General features: G+C 51.5%; 2 protein-coding genes across 2 annotated transcripts; one reads left to right on the forward strand and one right to left on the reverse strand.

Annotated features, from left to right (window-relative positions):
• Nucleotides 1–134: 134 nt before the first annotated feature.
• K460DRAFT_407604 (uncharacterized protein) lies at nucleotides 135–1,298 on the forward strand (the record flags this gene model as incomplete). The annotated part of the gene is made up of 1 exon (XM_040937090.1): nucleotides 135–1,298. One exon carries the CDS (start codon nucleotides 135–137, stop codon nucleotides 1,296–1,298), a length of 1,164 nt encoding a protein of 387 aa, XP_040785803.1.
• A 10,023-nt stretch (nucleotides 1,299–11,321) lies between these two features.
• On the reverse strand, nucleotides 11,322–13,858 carry K460DRAFT_418344 (uncharacterized protein; the record flags this gene model as incomplete). Its single annotated transcript, XM_040937940.1, has 3 exons — nucleotides 11,322–12,031; nucleotides 12,078–12,739; nucleotides 12,996–13,858. The coding sequence occupies 3 exons, from the start codon at nucleotides 13,856–13,858 to the stop codon at nucleotides 11,322–11,324; spliced, it is 2,235 nt and encodes a 744-aa protein (XP_040785804.1).
• Nucleotides 13,859–14,788: the final 930 nt, after the last annotated feature.

Raw genomic sequence — 14,788 nt, forward strand, 5'->3', positions numbered from 1 at the left:
CCTAGCCCCAATGCGACGCGAACCCCGCCATAGCTGACCAATGCCTGTACCACAACTATCACCACCAGATTGTAGCATAAAGACCCAGCGCCTCGCTCGTTACAACCTTGACAAATACACTACTGTTTCCCCAGATGGCTTCTACGAATAAAGACACGATCACCCTGACAGCTCACTGCCTTTGCAAAGCAAATGTCTATACGACAGACATTCTCAAATCAGAACTACCTCTATCAGCACACACATGCCATTGCACCTCCTGCCGCCACCTGACAGGCGCGCTCTATACCAGCGAGACGCGTTGGCCTGAGCCACGATCGAACGTCGACGTTTCCAAGCTCAAGATCTACAAATTCTCCTCCAGGATCAATCTCTTGTTTTGCCCAACTTGCTCTACGCCTGTTTTCTGGGCCACATCCTCGGATGAGAATCGCCTACTTGGCGTCTTTACTGGCGTCTTGACCAACCATGATGATCTTGTCAAGTTCAGCAACCACGATTTCGTCGGTGACACCCTTGATGGTGGCGCAAGCGTCTGGCTACGACATCCGAATGCAGACGGCACTGAAGTAAAACGCTTCAAACTGGATAGTGACACGAAAGATGCCGAAGAACTCCCTGAAGATTGGCCCTCTCCAGCTGAATTGACGGGATACGAAGCGAAGAAGGAGGACGCCGTTCCGATCCGCTGCAGGTGCAAAGGTGTCGACCTTGTTCTTCACCGAGGCGATTACTCGGGCGTAAAGAAGGAGGAGCTGCCCTTCAACATCGATCCCAAAACGCACAAGCTCCTAGCTGACTTCTGTGGCTGTGACTCCTGTCGTCTCCAGTCCGGAATTGATACCTTTTATTGGACGTTCTCAGAGATGAAGCACATATCCTTCGGGAGCCACAACGGGCTTTTCCCCACAAACAAGACTGAGCTAAAGAAGCTAGTCGATGCGCAAGGCCCCTCTGTCGGCACCCTCACCTACTACGCTTCTTCCCCCCATGTTGATCGCTTCTTTTGTAGTACCTGCTCCGCTTGTATCTTTTTTACCTCCGACAACCGACCTGAACTTCTGGATATCGCTGTGGGTGTACTTGACGCATCAGATGGAGCTCGTGCTGAAGGACTACTTTCCTGGACCTATGGCGCGGAACTCAGCTACAGAGAGGATGGCGATGGTGGGTGGCGAGAGGGGCTGTTCACTAGGGTGGAGACAGATGCCGAGGACTACCGGAAGGCTCGGGGTTATCCAAAGAATTGGAAGAGAATCTCGGATGAAGACGCTGCTTTGAATGATACTGAAAAGTGAGCGGGATATCAATCAGTCTTCTGATACTCGACGGCTTATATCTACCTTGACAAGGCGAACTTGTGAGTGTTAGGAGTTTCTTGAGGGTTTAGTGAGCCATCAGCGGGTAATACTGTCACCAGCTATGTCAACTGCAGCTGTCTGCATGGTTGTTCTCTTCACTGCCTAGTCTAGTTACTTATGATCCATCCTACAATCCAATCATCACTATGTGTCTCTGTAGACCTTTAAAATCCACAGTATAATGCCGTGAAGACTCTAATCATTATAGATTATTGTTTTAATTGTCATCTCTGGCCGTACCTAGAACTGCTATCTGAGATCATTGACAATGAAGCATTAGATACTATGAGAAGTCAGCTAGTAGGCATTCTTAAGATCCAGGGTAGATAGCAAATGGTGTTGTACACTTCTTGGGCTAATTGTAATGTGCGGTACTTGAAATAGACAACCTCGTCGTTACGGCATTGAAGCACATAGTCAGGCTGATTGTGTCCTGATGTGCATGTGATTATGGTTGTGTACTGGAAGCCGGTGTGGTGTAAGAGCGAGCAAAGTCAAAATCTTTCGACAAGCAGATTCAGAGGATGTAGGTGATATCTATATACCTCCAATTGTATGTACCAGACGGGGACGGTACTTATGCCGTAACAGGGGAGACTTTGGTCATTCACGTGATATAAAGCTATCTAGTGACAACTGCTCTATTGAGTGAAGATTTAGCGACAAGCCTATGTCGACTCAGAAAATTGACAACGGTGTCACTGAATGATGAACAACGCGTGTAAACGAATAATAATAAGCGGGACAGTCGAGTCTAGAGATAATCGATATTGTGTGATTTGTTGATGGACTTGATTCTTCGAAGGTCTGAGCTACCCCACAAATACGTTCTGGAGACGTAAAATGGCTACAACATATTCTAGCATACTGTCACCCACCCTCATCTTGTTCCGTCTAGGACAAGTGCAGGGATGGCTATTGCGGCGGATTGGATCGTGAAATGGTAGCGGTCGAGAAGGAGATCCTCGGGGTGGGAAGGGGGAGGCTAGATTGCGAAAATCAGATGTATTTTCGAGCCTCATGGCGAAGACTCGAAGCCCAGTGGCGGACAGAGAATCTACCAGGGAAGATATGCGGGGAGTCCACTGTACAAAGGTTCAGCGGGCGAGGGATGAGCGTGAGATGTGGAAGTCTTGAAAGATGCGGTGGATATGAACGAGGGCCACAACTTGCGGTAGATAGATGATTTGCATTCGTACGTGTCGGAGCAGTTGAACCTTTGCTCAAGATCTATCTCTGTCGTCAGCAGTGAAGACTGCTAATATGTCTACGATATGGCAATTTGGGGTGTAGCAGAATCAGAATATTGCGATATTGCGATCTCCAACCCTAGGCAACTTGCAAGTCCTCCGGACATCGACACACGCTGATCCACTTTCATGGCGTCTTGTTCAAAGCGCGTTCTGCTTGCGATGATCGTGTAGCTTTATTATTAATAGGACAGCCCCCAGAACATCCAGCGCGGGGGTGAGTATTCCCATAGCATTGTCGACTCTTCGAGTCTGTGGGTTCGCCGCAGCGCAGCCGGCGTGTCTAAATGCTAGATCGCGTACGAGTGTTGTACCTCCAAACCCGGGTGCTGTGTGAAATGGATACTGAATTTGGCATGGTGACCGTTACTTGCGTAGTGTAGAGTTCAAAACCGGGTTTGACGACGTCCCCTTCCCGTGATTGTTCCTACCCATGGTTGCTGTGAATGCGATGCTCCGTTGCCCCGTTGCCACAATTGCGCGTATCGCGTATCGCCTCTCAATCGGTCTGTCTTGCGCAATTCGTAGCGCTACTAGGTCGTATGACCATGATCAACATGTCAACCTGGTAGTACCCACGCTGCATTCGCAGTTAGCAAATCCGAAGTTCGAGCTCTCGACTCTAGCTACGATCCCCGCTGGATCTGTTCCGGTGATAGCCATCGTGCAATGCAAGGCCCTTCAAACATGTTTCTGTAGCTTGGACGGGTTTGCGAAGCCTCGTTCCTAGCTCCGGGTCTGCTGATTTAGGTCGTAGAGTATGATGTCGCTGTGGTATCGCTGCAATCGGAGGCGCAATAACTATTACCCCGCGCTCCCTCCCCTGAGGCTTTCGGAGCAGCCAGCTCCGCCAGGTTTCATGTGAACATGGCAGTTGAGGTAGGTTGTCTGCATGAGACAATCCTGATGAGCAGAGTAGCAAGCTGGCATCTGCGTCGTCGTGGTCGTCGTGGTCGGGGAGGGGGGCCCAAAGCCGTACCTTTCTGCTTACCCTAGGAGCTCCATCGCGACTGCCTCACTTCGTACTTTCCCACAACCTCACCACGACTACGATCGCCCACCTCAATCCAACATGAAAACGCTCCTAGAATCCCTCCCAAGACTCATGTCTCCATCCCCATCGCGACCGCGCGTCGATACTTGTAACCGGCGCCGACGGATGGGCGAGGTTGGCTGCTAGGAAGGCGGCTCGAAAGTTTCAACAAGGAAACCCGCTCAACACCACACTAGGGACGGCGCAGTGGTCATCAGGCTCGGCGGGAGATTTAAGCTGATAGTGCTCTCATCGCCCGCATTCAGATCCGCTCTATCGTCGATGCATGCAGCGGGAAGCTGGCGCCCTCGTACCACGGCACCCTCCAGCGGGGCAGCGCGATGACCCACACACACAACTCCAGGTAAGATCTTGCACCAGTCGGGTATCGCGGCCTTCGGTAATGGCTCCTCGTAAGTCTCCCTGTCTCCTTTTCTTCTAGATTGGTCGGAGACGCAAGTTCCCGACGGCAAGGCACAGCGGAAGCTAATGCATCGCAGCAGGATCTTGGCCTCCCTTCGATCGAACACAGTCGCCGACAGATACGCAGCGGTGTCGTAATCCTACCTGCCGCCCTCCTTGGACTGGATAGAATCGGACTCGGAGATGGGTTCTACACCCGGACGACACCGGCGTTGAGACCCTGAATCGCCGAACATGACTCGAAGGGAGAACACAACTGGAAACAGATGTTGGGTCCGTGGGCTCAAGTCTAAAGCTGCTTCCCATGGGCGACATCGTCGTGGGTCAAGCCTTGCGTTCATGACGAGCGCACACAAGCTCCAGGCATCATCTGGCCGGCCCAATGTCAACGGCAATGCCTGTCGTCGCCAAAGTCGTCTCGATGCATCTAGCCGTAGATCAGTACTAAAGGCCAAGTATCGATTCAATTCTTACATTCCTACACCGTCAGATTGTTCAGCATCTCCTCTCGTCGACCTCATCCTCTCACCCCCCATCTTCTTCTCCTCAACTCCTCAAGTCTGTCACGTCAGCAACTATCGAACACAAAAGAGACGGAACACATACATGCAATGTCCCAAGGGCTGTGTAATCGCATATGCAGTCGCGGTCCTTGGGACGTGAGAAGACCGGCGGCGATCTGGACTACGCTCATTTACCCATGCTTCTTACAAAGGCTAGAGGTACATATACTGTGCAAGGTAAGAGCCATGTTTACTCCTTCCTCTTGGCAAGACGTGATATCCTACCTCAAACCCGCAAGGCGGATAGTGTCTGTCTTTACTCTCTTCGATATCTCCTACGGGCTCAATCGAATGCAGAGGGCGAAGACCAGACCCTTCCTCCATGTGCCTCTCCCAACACATCCCTCTCTTCACCACCCACCAGCTTCCAGAATGTCCTCAGTTCTAAGCAGCACATCATCGTTCATCCTCTCAGGCGACCCTTAGCCGTTCTAGCTGAAGTTGCACACCGGCTGGCATGGTCATTGGTAGATGGTATATGATGAATGGCAAATATGTTGTGAGAACGCGACCTGCCGGCTAGTGTGTGGCTTCACCTCAGAAGATCTGGGCCAATGCATCTGATTGGATGCGACGTGCGGTCTGTGGTGGTGTTGTTGAGGGTTGTTGGCGGGAGGGGGTTCGGTGAATGATAGGTTCGATGTGTACCACTGGTGATTAAGTATCGAGATGACCATAGTGTGGTGTAGAGCGACAAGGTTCAAGCTATGACTAACTTATACATATATTCAGATGATGCACTCGACTCAACGAAACTTAGGCCGAAGTCGATTTTGGCACACTGTTTCAAGTAAAGACTCCACCATAGTACGGTGCAATCAGGTACAGCGACGCGGAGATCCGACGATGAGAGATCAGTTCTGAAGCCCATAATCCCAACCAGGTTGGTAGGGGCGGATGATAATTGAGTTGATGAGCACACAATCACCTCCCGGGATGCCTCCGGAGGCAAATTCGCTCAACAGACATGGTCATGATGATCAGCGGCCTTTGCCGGACCTCAAAAAGTTTTCGGTAGCCCGCCGATGGCCCCCATCGACTCCGTTTAGACATTCGGGTGCTGTGCAATTACATTACCCACACGCCTCCGTTTCCGGATGCACCTGCGTACTCGCCGCGTAATGAAATCGAAAGCAGCAGTGCACTCGGCCTGATGTCTAGATTCGAGAATTTGAACTAGAAGTTTCTGCCTTGGGTTCCCGCAGTAATCACAGCGTCGGCGCTGGAAAATCGGGATATGTCGAACGGTTGATACCGAGCTTTTGGCAATGCGTAGACAACCCAAAAACCTAATCAGGTGGTGTTTACCACCGAAACGTCGAGAGAGTGGAGGCCTAGTCTCGATCTGAATGCCGTCACTCTTCTACAAGACGAAGCGGTGCGGAAGGCACCAAAAGACCATTTGACAAGCAGTCGTCATCGGCACAAAAGACTCGATAACACTACTCCCACACGATCCGCAACATCTGGTCTTTATCATGCATCGTCCAAGTCAGATTTGTAGGCCTGGCCTCAGCTCGACCATCCGTATTAGTTCGTAAGGGTCAAGACAGAAACTGCCATCCGCCGACTGTACTGCGGGAATCGAGATCGCTGCTCTATGTCGTGGCTCAAGCGAAGATGAGAAGGGTCTCGCTGAATGCTAGTTGGCATTCGCGACCTGCAAATTCAATCCTATATGGATCTCGACGATAGTGAGCCGACGATGGCTAGGTCTGCCACCTCGAAGATTGAAAATACCCTATGGACGATAGCAAAGGCTCGATTAGCTGCATGCTGAGCATATGGAGGTAGTATCACGAACTCACTCGGTGTCGAAAGTCGGAACTGCGAAGTTATGATACAACAGTGGATAACGCATGTTGTGCTTGCAACGAAAGCGGGAGACTCCCTAGACTGGGCGATTGGAAGTCTGTTCTCGAGAAAGTCCTTTCCGAGATCAGACCAAGAGTGCAAGGGACTGGCACTATCGGTCAGACTTTCGAAATCAACGTCGTTCGATCCCTTGATCAGGACTTGATAAGGCCATCCCTAGGTTTTTCTGAGCTGCATACGGCATACCAGGCTTGGAAGAGCTGTACTACGGTATCTTGGTCATTGGCGAGTTTCGACATCAAGGATTATGCATTCGGTGGCTCCCGCGATGCCCAGTTGAGAATAGGGCGATCAACAGCGGTAAGCCCGTGACCATGAGGCTTATGGTACATTGCAATCCGATGAACATATGGGGTGATCTTCGCTCCCTTTCTCGTTGAGGGCGATCGAGATGATTGGGCTTGTTAACTGAAGTCTGTGGACTGTTGCAGGAAGCCTTGTCGGATGTGAATATGATCCTTAGACATTTCCTCTCACGTCGAAGAGTCGATAAACATGAAGTTGACCCAGAGGTTCGAAGCAACGCACGCCGGCAGCTCTACACGCGACCTTCTTTTAGGTGCTAGGGTCGAATGACTTAGCGATGTTCGGTCACCTGGTCCTTTCCGACAGATGTCGCGCTCCAGGGCGAAGACCAGCGATCACGGAGATGGAGCCGGCTTTGTGCTTCTCAGTGCTGCGCTCCGTATGAACATATGAAGGCATCTTAACGAGGCGCTTCCGTCGAGATAGATGCGGCGAGTCGAGAGGGATGATTATAGAGAACTTGCGCCTCTATATGCTAAGGGTTCGTGATGACCCTAATGACTGTCGAACGTGGAGAACCACAGTAACCTTGCTGGGGGGAGCCAGCAACCATGGCCAATGTTGTTGGATCGAAGCCAGCCAAACTGGGCGAAATCGAAAGCCGTCAAGCCTCCAACGAACCTGAAGCCCATCTTGGACTGAAAGGTGTTGCCGCCAATATCCATAGTGGAATGACACGTTTGCTCAAGTCGTGCATAGTTTGTTGAGCCTGTGCTGACGACGCGCACCACATGGCAAAGGGTCGCTAAATGGGCGAGCATACTTGCCACGTCCGTCAAAAGGTACAGGAGTCAGCTATCACGTCGTCCGTTTCGATTAAGATCGCTTACCAAATTTGACGCCACTGGTCAAAGGACCAATCCCATCCCTCTCCATCTGGCCGACTTACCTCTCTTGTTCGGCCCAGCTTGCCACTCGGTAGCCTTCATTTCCATCCTAGTCTTTAGTTGCCCCAACACGGCAATCGAGCTTCTCACATCGACCCATACCTGGCTGTGCGCCGCCTTGAGTTCGAATCGACTTTCTGCCTCTGTACCAGGCCCACGACTATTCTCCCTGGGATCCTTTCATGGCCATAAGCTTGAAGTAGGCTGATCGACTCGTCCGAATGCGAGGATTCGGTAAAGTTTATAGGCTAGCCTGCGTCGGCCGCGTTCGTCAGGAGCAAGTCGTAGTTGGTCTTAGAGGGGCCGCATTTGCCTGCGATACTAGATCAAAAGACTAAAGAGCGAGTCGCAAGCTCCACATCTTCCAACATGCTGCATGGGTCGGCATTCATTGGCCGATGCACACAGGGGCATATAGGGCCCCTACCATTCCCAAGCGGCTCTTACCATTCGCCCGACTGCGTCTAGTACGATGTAGATCCTTTGTTCTCCCTCCTTTCCGTTACATCCTTCTCTTTTGGCCATTGATCTTCTTTACAACTCTTCCCCCTCGAAATTCCTCAGCTATAGGTTGGCCACGCTACCCATCGCCCTATCCATCATTCCATCCTCAATATGATATTGCCTCCATGTCGGTTGCCGAATAATCGATTCGAGGGTCTATGGGGGAAGGGACGACCGAATGATGGGGGACGCGAAGGATGTCTCAAAGTCCCGTATATGGGTAGAAGAGGAAGTTACCTATACTTCTGATAAGCTGGTTCAACACTATATGGCCTGTCTGGGTATCAGCCATTCCTCGCATGCCAGGTGCTATCGTCCGACTAGCTCGCGCTTACGAAGGTTTGCGGGGGTATCGCCAACGGGATGGCATCTCAGGAAGAGATAGTTCGGTCGCACTCGTCTGGCGGAAAGGGCTCCTAAGCTGCATTTAAGTCAGTACTGTACGTTCTGGGTAGCGGTCTGATGTCTTCCACCCCCCATCGAATTGCGGTTGTCCGACCAGCCCGCATACACACCGCTGCTGCGTTGGCAGACCTGATATGGGACATCATCGCCTGCGATGCCATATCGATGGATACCCAGACTATGGCTCAAGCTAGGGAGCATGTGTCGCTAAGGCTAAATATTTCCAATCCTCCAGTTCGGTTTGAGGTCGTCCTGCCCTTTCGATCGGCGTCGCTGCGGTCGCGAAAGTCCTCGGAGGTATAGGGTCAACGAGGATGCGGTAGAGCTCTGCGCAGGAGTTAGCCGTGTTTAGCTTACGAAATGGGAGACTCCAAGGCTAGGAAAGCAACCACCTACCCAGCAATGCCGCGAAGCGTAAGCAGCCGATGTTTGATGCTCTTTGCTTCCTGTCGTCACTCGATTTGCGGACACCTTTGCCTCTGTTTATGAGAAGACTGGCAGATGCTGCAGACGTGCTTCGCGCCTTACGTTCCCATATTGAATGTGTAGAAGTGATGGGCACGCTGATGAGGAGTGCTGCCGGCTGCGTTTGTCGTCCGCCTTTGTCGGAATGTTCGCAGAATTGTTTTGAAACTGGTGCCGCGCACAAACATCTCGCGAGGAACTTCTGTGCTAGCCAGAACTAGGTCTGGAGGGCCGATATGTCTGTTGGAGGCCATTCTTACAGTCGGACGCATGCCGTGGGTTCTACGTCAACCTGTAGTGGCGTGTCGCGTTTGGGGTCGAGCAAACCAGAATGCGCAGCCCCGGACCGTGCTGTCAAAGGCGGCTGAAGGCTCTCTATCCTACATTGCGTCTACTATTCAGTATGTCAGCATCCGAGCCGACTGTCACTGAGCCGCATGCTCTACGTCGCATGCACTGCGCCGTTATGTGGTAGCCTGACAATGGTGTTGCTTGCACCTTTCGGATCTTCTGGGTGCGGCTGTCTGTCAGCAAGCTCGCTCGAAGACAGGCACTGTGTCTGCACGATATGACTTACAACCTCTAAAATCATGAAGCTGCGGCTCGGGCTGTGTAAGATTCTGGCGGCACCTGTGGAGGACGCCTCGTTGGCAAGTTTGACTCCGGATGCAGCTCCACTCGCGATACTGCGCCACCTCTGTCGCCCATGCAGTGTGTGTTCTGAGTATCATTCTCGTCTCCCACGACGAACTCGGAAATATTGAGTCTGTTGTTCCTCGATCTGGGTATGCGGCAGTGGTGGTTGTTTTGGTGATTGAGACATGGAGATGTGGGGCACGTGAGCGAAGAACAAGTTGCAGCTACATCACCGATGAACTCCATTATGACATAGGAATTCCGATACGTGAACTCCAGCACGCGTTACAGCTGCAGAATGAACGGGAGCATACCCTGCACTAGAGCTCTAAGGATATTTTGGCCAGAAAAGAAGCAACGTAAAATCTGTTCTCGCTGGAGCCCCGCCGACCGGCAAAACATGCTGAACTGCTGTTCAAACAGAGCAATTGGAGCCTTGACATGCGAAAAATAATTGCCCCAAACGACCTCGAAAGCATATCTTCGCACGGTATTCTAGCAAGCCGGCTGCAGTGGCTCTGGTTGCTGGAGACTACATTCGTCTATTTGAAGATCTTGGTGTTGAAGTTTGAATGCTCTCATCAAGTACCCCACCAGTATTGATACCATATGAGGTACATGAGGCTAGCTGCGAAAGATACTGCGAGAGCAGACGTCGAAGCAGTACCGACTTTTGCCCTATGTCATAACTGCATACAGTCCATCACTATGTCTCACACAAGACGGATGCAAGCTTTGAAAGGACGATATAGTCTGACGCTCGCTTTCTTCGACACAGTCACTCAAGATCCTACCCCCTGTGACATTGCCTGATATTCTTCAAAGCTCTTCTGCTTCCCCTCAAGGGAAACAAAGACATCAAAGATCTCGCTATTAAGCTACAACATGCAATTAGGCGCACTGCGAGGGAAGCAGAGCATAGTTCCTGCTACCTTGAGTACCGTGAAGTGAAGGAGTGTTGCCAGGTTAGACTTACAGTCCCTGCAGCTACCTACTTCCTATCACGCAATACAAACAAGATGGATAGCGCATCTTCACCCACAACACAACCTTTTGTATTGTCTATATATATTATGACTTTTGAAAACACCACGTCCCCGCTAACTGTGTCCAGAAACCGCAGAGAAAGACGTAGACCCTCCCGTGTTGAACTTTTTTTGGCCCCTTGGTCAAAGTCCCGTCCTTGGAGACAACAGTGGTGAAGTGGTGTTCATATAGGCCCGCGTTCGAGTCCGTTGTAGTGCAACCCTTTTCTTTTTCGTCAGTCACTATCACTGACCCAGACTTGCGAAGGCAGTACAGCAAAAGTTGATAAAAACGAGAGGATAACCTGGCAGGATCTCAGCATGCAATTTTAGCAGCAACGTCATTCTAGAAATTGGACTACACACGTTGGTCTAATTATGCGAAGAGCTTTCGAATATGGCACCTGAAATCTATCACGCGCGACCAGGTCCTCCCAAATCATGGCTAGGGGGTTCTCTGATTCAGACCAAACGATAGCATAGAGATCTTCGAGAGTCTTATGGACTTTGAGTACAGCACACCACGGTATTACATTTGATTCGGGTACGACCATTTACTTCGACCTTCCCATACTACGCCAGCTCGCTCTACAGTCCTAATCCCAACCTCTCAATAAGAACCGCCATTACCTCAATGTTCCTTCTGCTGTTAAGATTGTAGACGAATTGTGATAGGGCGGCCTCGATTTGCTCCTTTGATGGCTTGAAGCCATGCGGGAAAAACACCTTGTCTACCTCAGTCCGCAGCTGCTTGAGGTCTTGCTCGACTGCCATGACAAGCTGCTGGCAACTGTCCACAAACCTCCTGTGATCGCTCTGAACCAGGAACCTCCACCGACCACCTAGTTTCTCAGTCTCCCGGTGAACGGCGTTGTTCGCCATTATTGTGCCTGCTTCTCTCACGTACGCCCCTATCCTGTAGTCAATGGCATCTGCCTGTCCCATGTACAGCCAATGCTTCATGATACAGAAGCCGAACGGGAGTACCGTGGGATGATTGTACTCTCTGACCTTCTCCCGGAGATAGTCTGCAGTCGTATGGCAGTTCCTGTCGAAGGCGAACTGCGGGAAGGTAGCGTCCGACACACGCGCACCCGCACCACCCCACAGTCCAACAAGCTGCGGTCCTATCTCCCATGTTGACTTGGCGTTCCGGTCTTCAGCGGTATCGGGTGCCATGACGAGAGCTGTGTGAAGCTCCGATAAACGATCTCTCTTAGTTGCGGACATGCGCCAAAAGGCTATGCGCTTCGTTGGGTTGCCGACGGCGTTGAACTCTTGGAGCTTGATCGGCATGCCTGAAGATGTTAATTTCAATACACCAAAAGCGATTGTATGTCGTACCTTCTACTAGCCAAGCCAAACTCGGGCTTGTTGTCGCAATAGCAAAAAAGCAGTTCTCGACACAACAAGCCTGGATCTTCACTTCCTCTGGTATACCCTCCACGAAAGGGGGCTCTGGGAACGCTGACTGAGACCAATCTTTGTAGTATATGAATTGGTCTAGTGGGAAACATTCCAAGGGATCGTCGGAGTAGCTGTAGATTACCTTCATCATGGTTGCCGCGCTGATGACCAAAGCGAGTTTTTGTTGCAAGCTGACCAGCCGGACAATAGTCCTCGAAATCTGTCTTCGGTCGCACTCAATCTGGTGGTGATCATAGCACCACCCGCCGCAGAGACATTGCCAACTCGTGCGCGTCGAATCGATGTCGGAATCGGGGACGTCGCGACAGTTGGGACAGGATTCGGGCGAGGTGCCTGGAAAAGAGCCGCAGCCATAGGGGTTCACGAACGAAGCCATGTTGAGTCTGGCTTGAATTGTAGTTGACTGCTGGTTCGTGGATGTGGAGGGAAGTTGATTTGGGGAGTCAATTCGGGGAGTCGAATAATTTCCCTGGGTGAGAGTTCGTTGACTTTCCGCCTTCACCTTGCGTGCCAACCCGGAAACCCGACCGATAGAGAAATCACCCGGGCACCATAGCGGAAGCTTGTGGATCGTGCCTCTTCTGACATCAGGTTTCACTCTTGGAGTCCCAAGCTACGTGGTTTTCGGTCATGCTCATGGCGTCTTTCACCATTTTAAACACCAACATCAATGCACGGGCAGGCACGTTATATGATCACGGGCAGCACTTCATGTGGTAACCTGATTGATTTACAGGGTCATTATGACGGAAATCCCTATGTTGTTGCGAGTTCTTTAGCAGGACATACAAAGACCGCATGTACGATCTAATGACAGCTCTGGGCGATATTTACAGATTCTTCTTCTCTGTTTTGGCTGCCACCATCCGCTTCATTGCAGCTTCATTCATGGCCCGGTGCCCTTCGCCGTTGCAGTCGTCTACCAGCTGCTGAAAGGCGTCCCGGCGTCGGTCTTGAAAAATCAAGTCTTCGGTCCTTGGTCGTAGTTCTTCAAGTGCTCCGCAAAGTACCCGCCCGATGCTGTCCATGGCAGAGACAAAGTCCCAATGCCGCATGCTGAACAGGTACGGACGTCCGCCCAGCCTCTGCGCCTCCCTATATATAGCATTGTTCATCGTCCGAAGCTGAGCTTCTAGTATAAAAGAGCACTGATTGTCTTCGATGCTGCTACTTTCGTCCTCCAGAGCTTCGCGGTGCTCCTTGAAGAAGCTGCCGAAAGGTTCTGGCGTGTGCCGCCCTCGGGTCCTAGTATCGTGGTAGTGCGACGCCCTATGACTCCTGACCGTGCTCTCGTACTGCATCGAGCTAACGTCTACTACAATACCGTCCTTCGGGCCAGGAGTGCCAAGCGTGGGTGTCATGGTGAGGAAGGAATGAAGATCCGCAATAAATGCCACCGGATTGCCCAGCATTAGGAGGTGGATTTGTCGCGTCTTGATGGGTTCGACCGTATACTCATCGATGCGTACGGCCTTGTCTTCGAGAAGCCATGCAAGCAGCGGCGTCATAAACTGGATGCTCTTGATACAGTTGCTGAAGCTCGCTGCTCCCAGTATTCCAGCGGGCCATATGCCTTCGCACCACCACTGCCCCTCCTTGCGTTGCTCGATTCCAACGTTCCGGATTTCGCTGGAAATTGCATGGTCGGAGGTGATATGACAGATGAACAGCTTCATCTGTACGCACATCAAGGCCATGTTGCAGATTGCCGCAGTGCGAATCATTGTCCTCCAGCTGCAGCGCTCACGGCAGGTGGTGGCGGCGTGCGCGAACGAATCGCAAGAAAGATGATCATAGCAACAGTAGCCATAGTCTGTGTTCGGGGAGTGTATGTCGGAATCGGGAACTTCGAAGCAGTTTGGGCAGGCGATGGGGATGGGCGGGAGGAGTCTATTACAGCCTTGAAGCCCACAGATATCGAAGCCGAGAACCATATCGCCAGAGCTACCCAGTGGAGAAGATTTTGATAGCGTTGTCGCGGTCGGTGGTTTTGGTCAAGAGGGTTGGCGGGGCTTGCGGGCGTGGTGCTTTCGATAGAGAAAAGTGTGTCGCACATTCTCCTTCACTTCGAAAACAATACTGCCCCGCATGCCGTTGCGGGGTCCCACAAAACGATAGATCTCACGCTCAGGAAGGCTGGACTGGAAGGGAGTGTGAGAAGGTACCGATAATGGCACCATTAGACCATGCGGAGTATCAAACAAGCAATCACCAGAGCATGATGTGCGAATCTCGAACAGAAGATACTTTCAGCGCTGCTCTCGCACCAGAAAACCATCCATTTTCGGAGACAATCTATGAAAGCCGCGATAAACGCCCTATGTCCTGCATTGTCCACTTCTTCAATGTCAAAATCTCTTGATTTGCCCCCAGGAGCTTCCAATGTGACATAACGAGAAAAGAATTCCGCTCGCCATGCTTGTCGACCTCCGTGTACACGACGCTCTTGGACGTGCGAACGATTTCTCCTAGATTGAGGAGGCTAGGCCTGTCTTCCCCTTTCATCATCGACCTCTGGATCTGTTTTCCATGTGCTCTCAATATCTTGCCGAATTTGGTGCTCTCTACATATGTAGCGCCCCCTCATGTCCTCGCCTGCGGTATGCGTGGTAGCCTTGAACGCCGTC

Source organism: Cucurbitaria berberidis (assembly GCF_010015615.1).
Source record: "Cucurbitaria berberidis CBS 394.84 unplaced genomic scaffold K460scaffold_4, whole genome shotgun sequence".
Classification (NCBI taxonomy): Eukaryota; Fungi; Ascomycota; class Dothideomycetes; order Pleosporales; family Cucurbitariaceae; genus Cucurbitaria; species Cucurbitaria berberidis.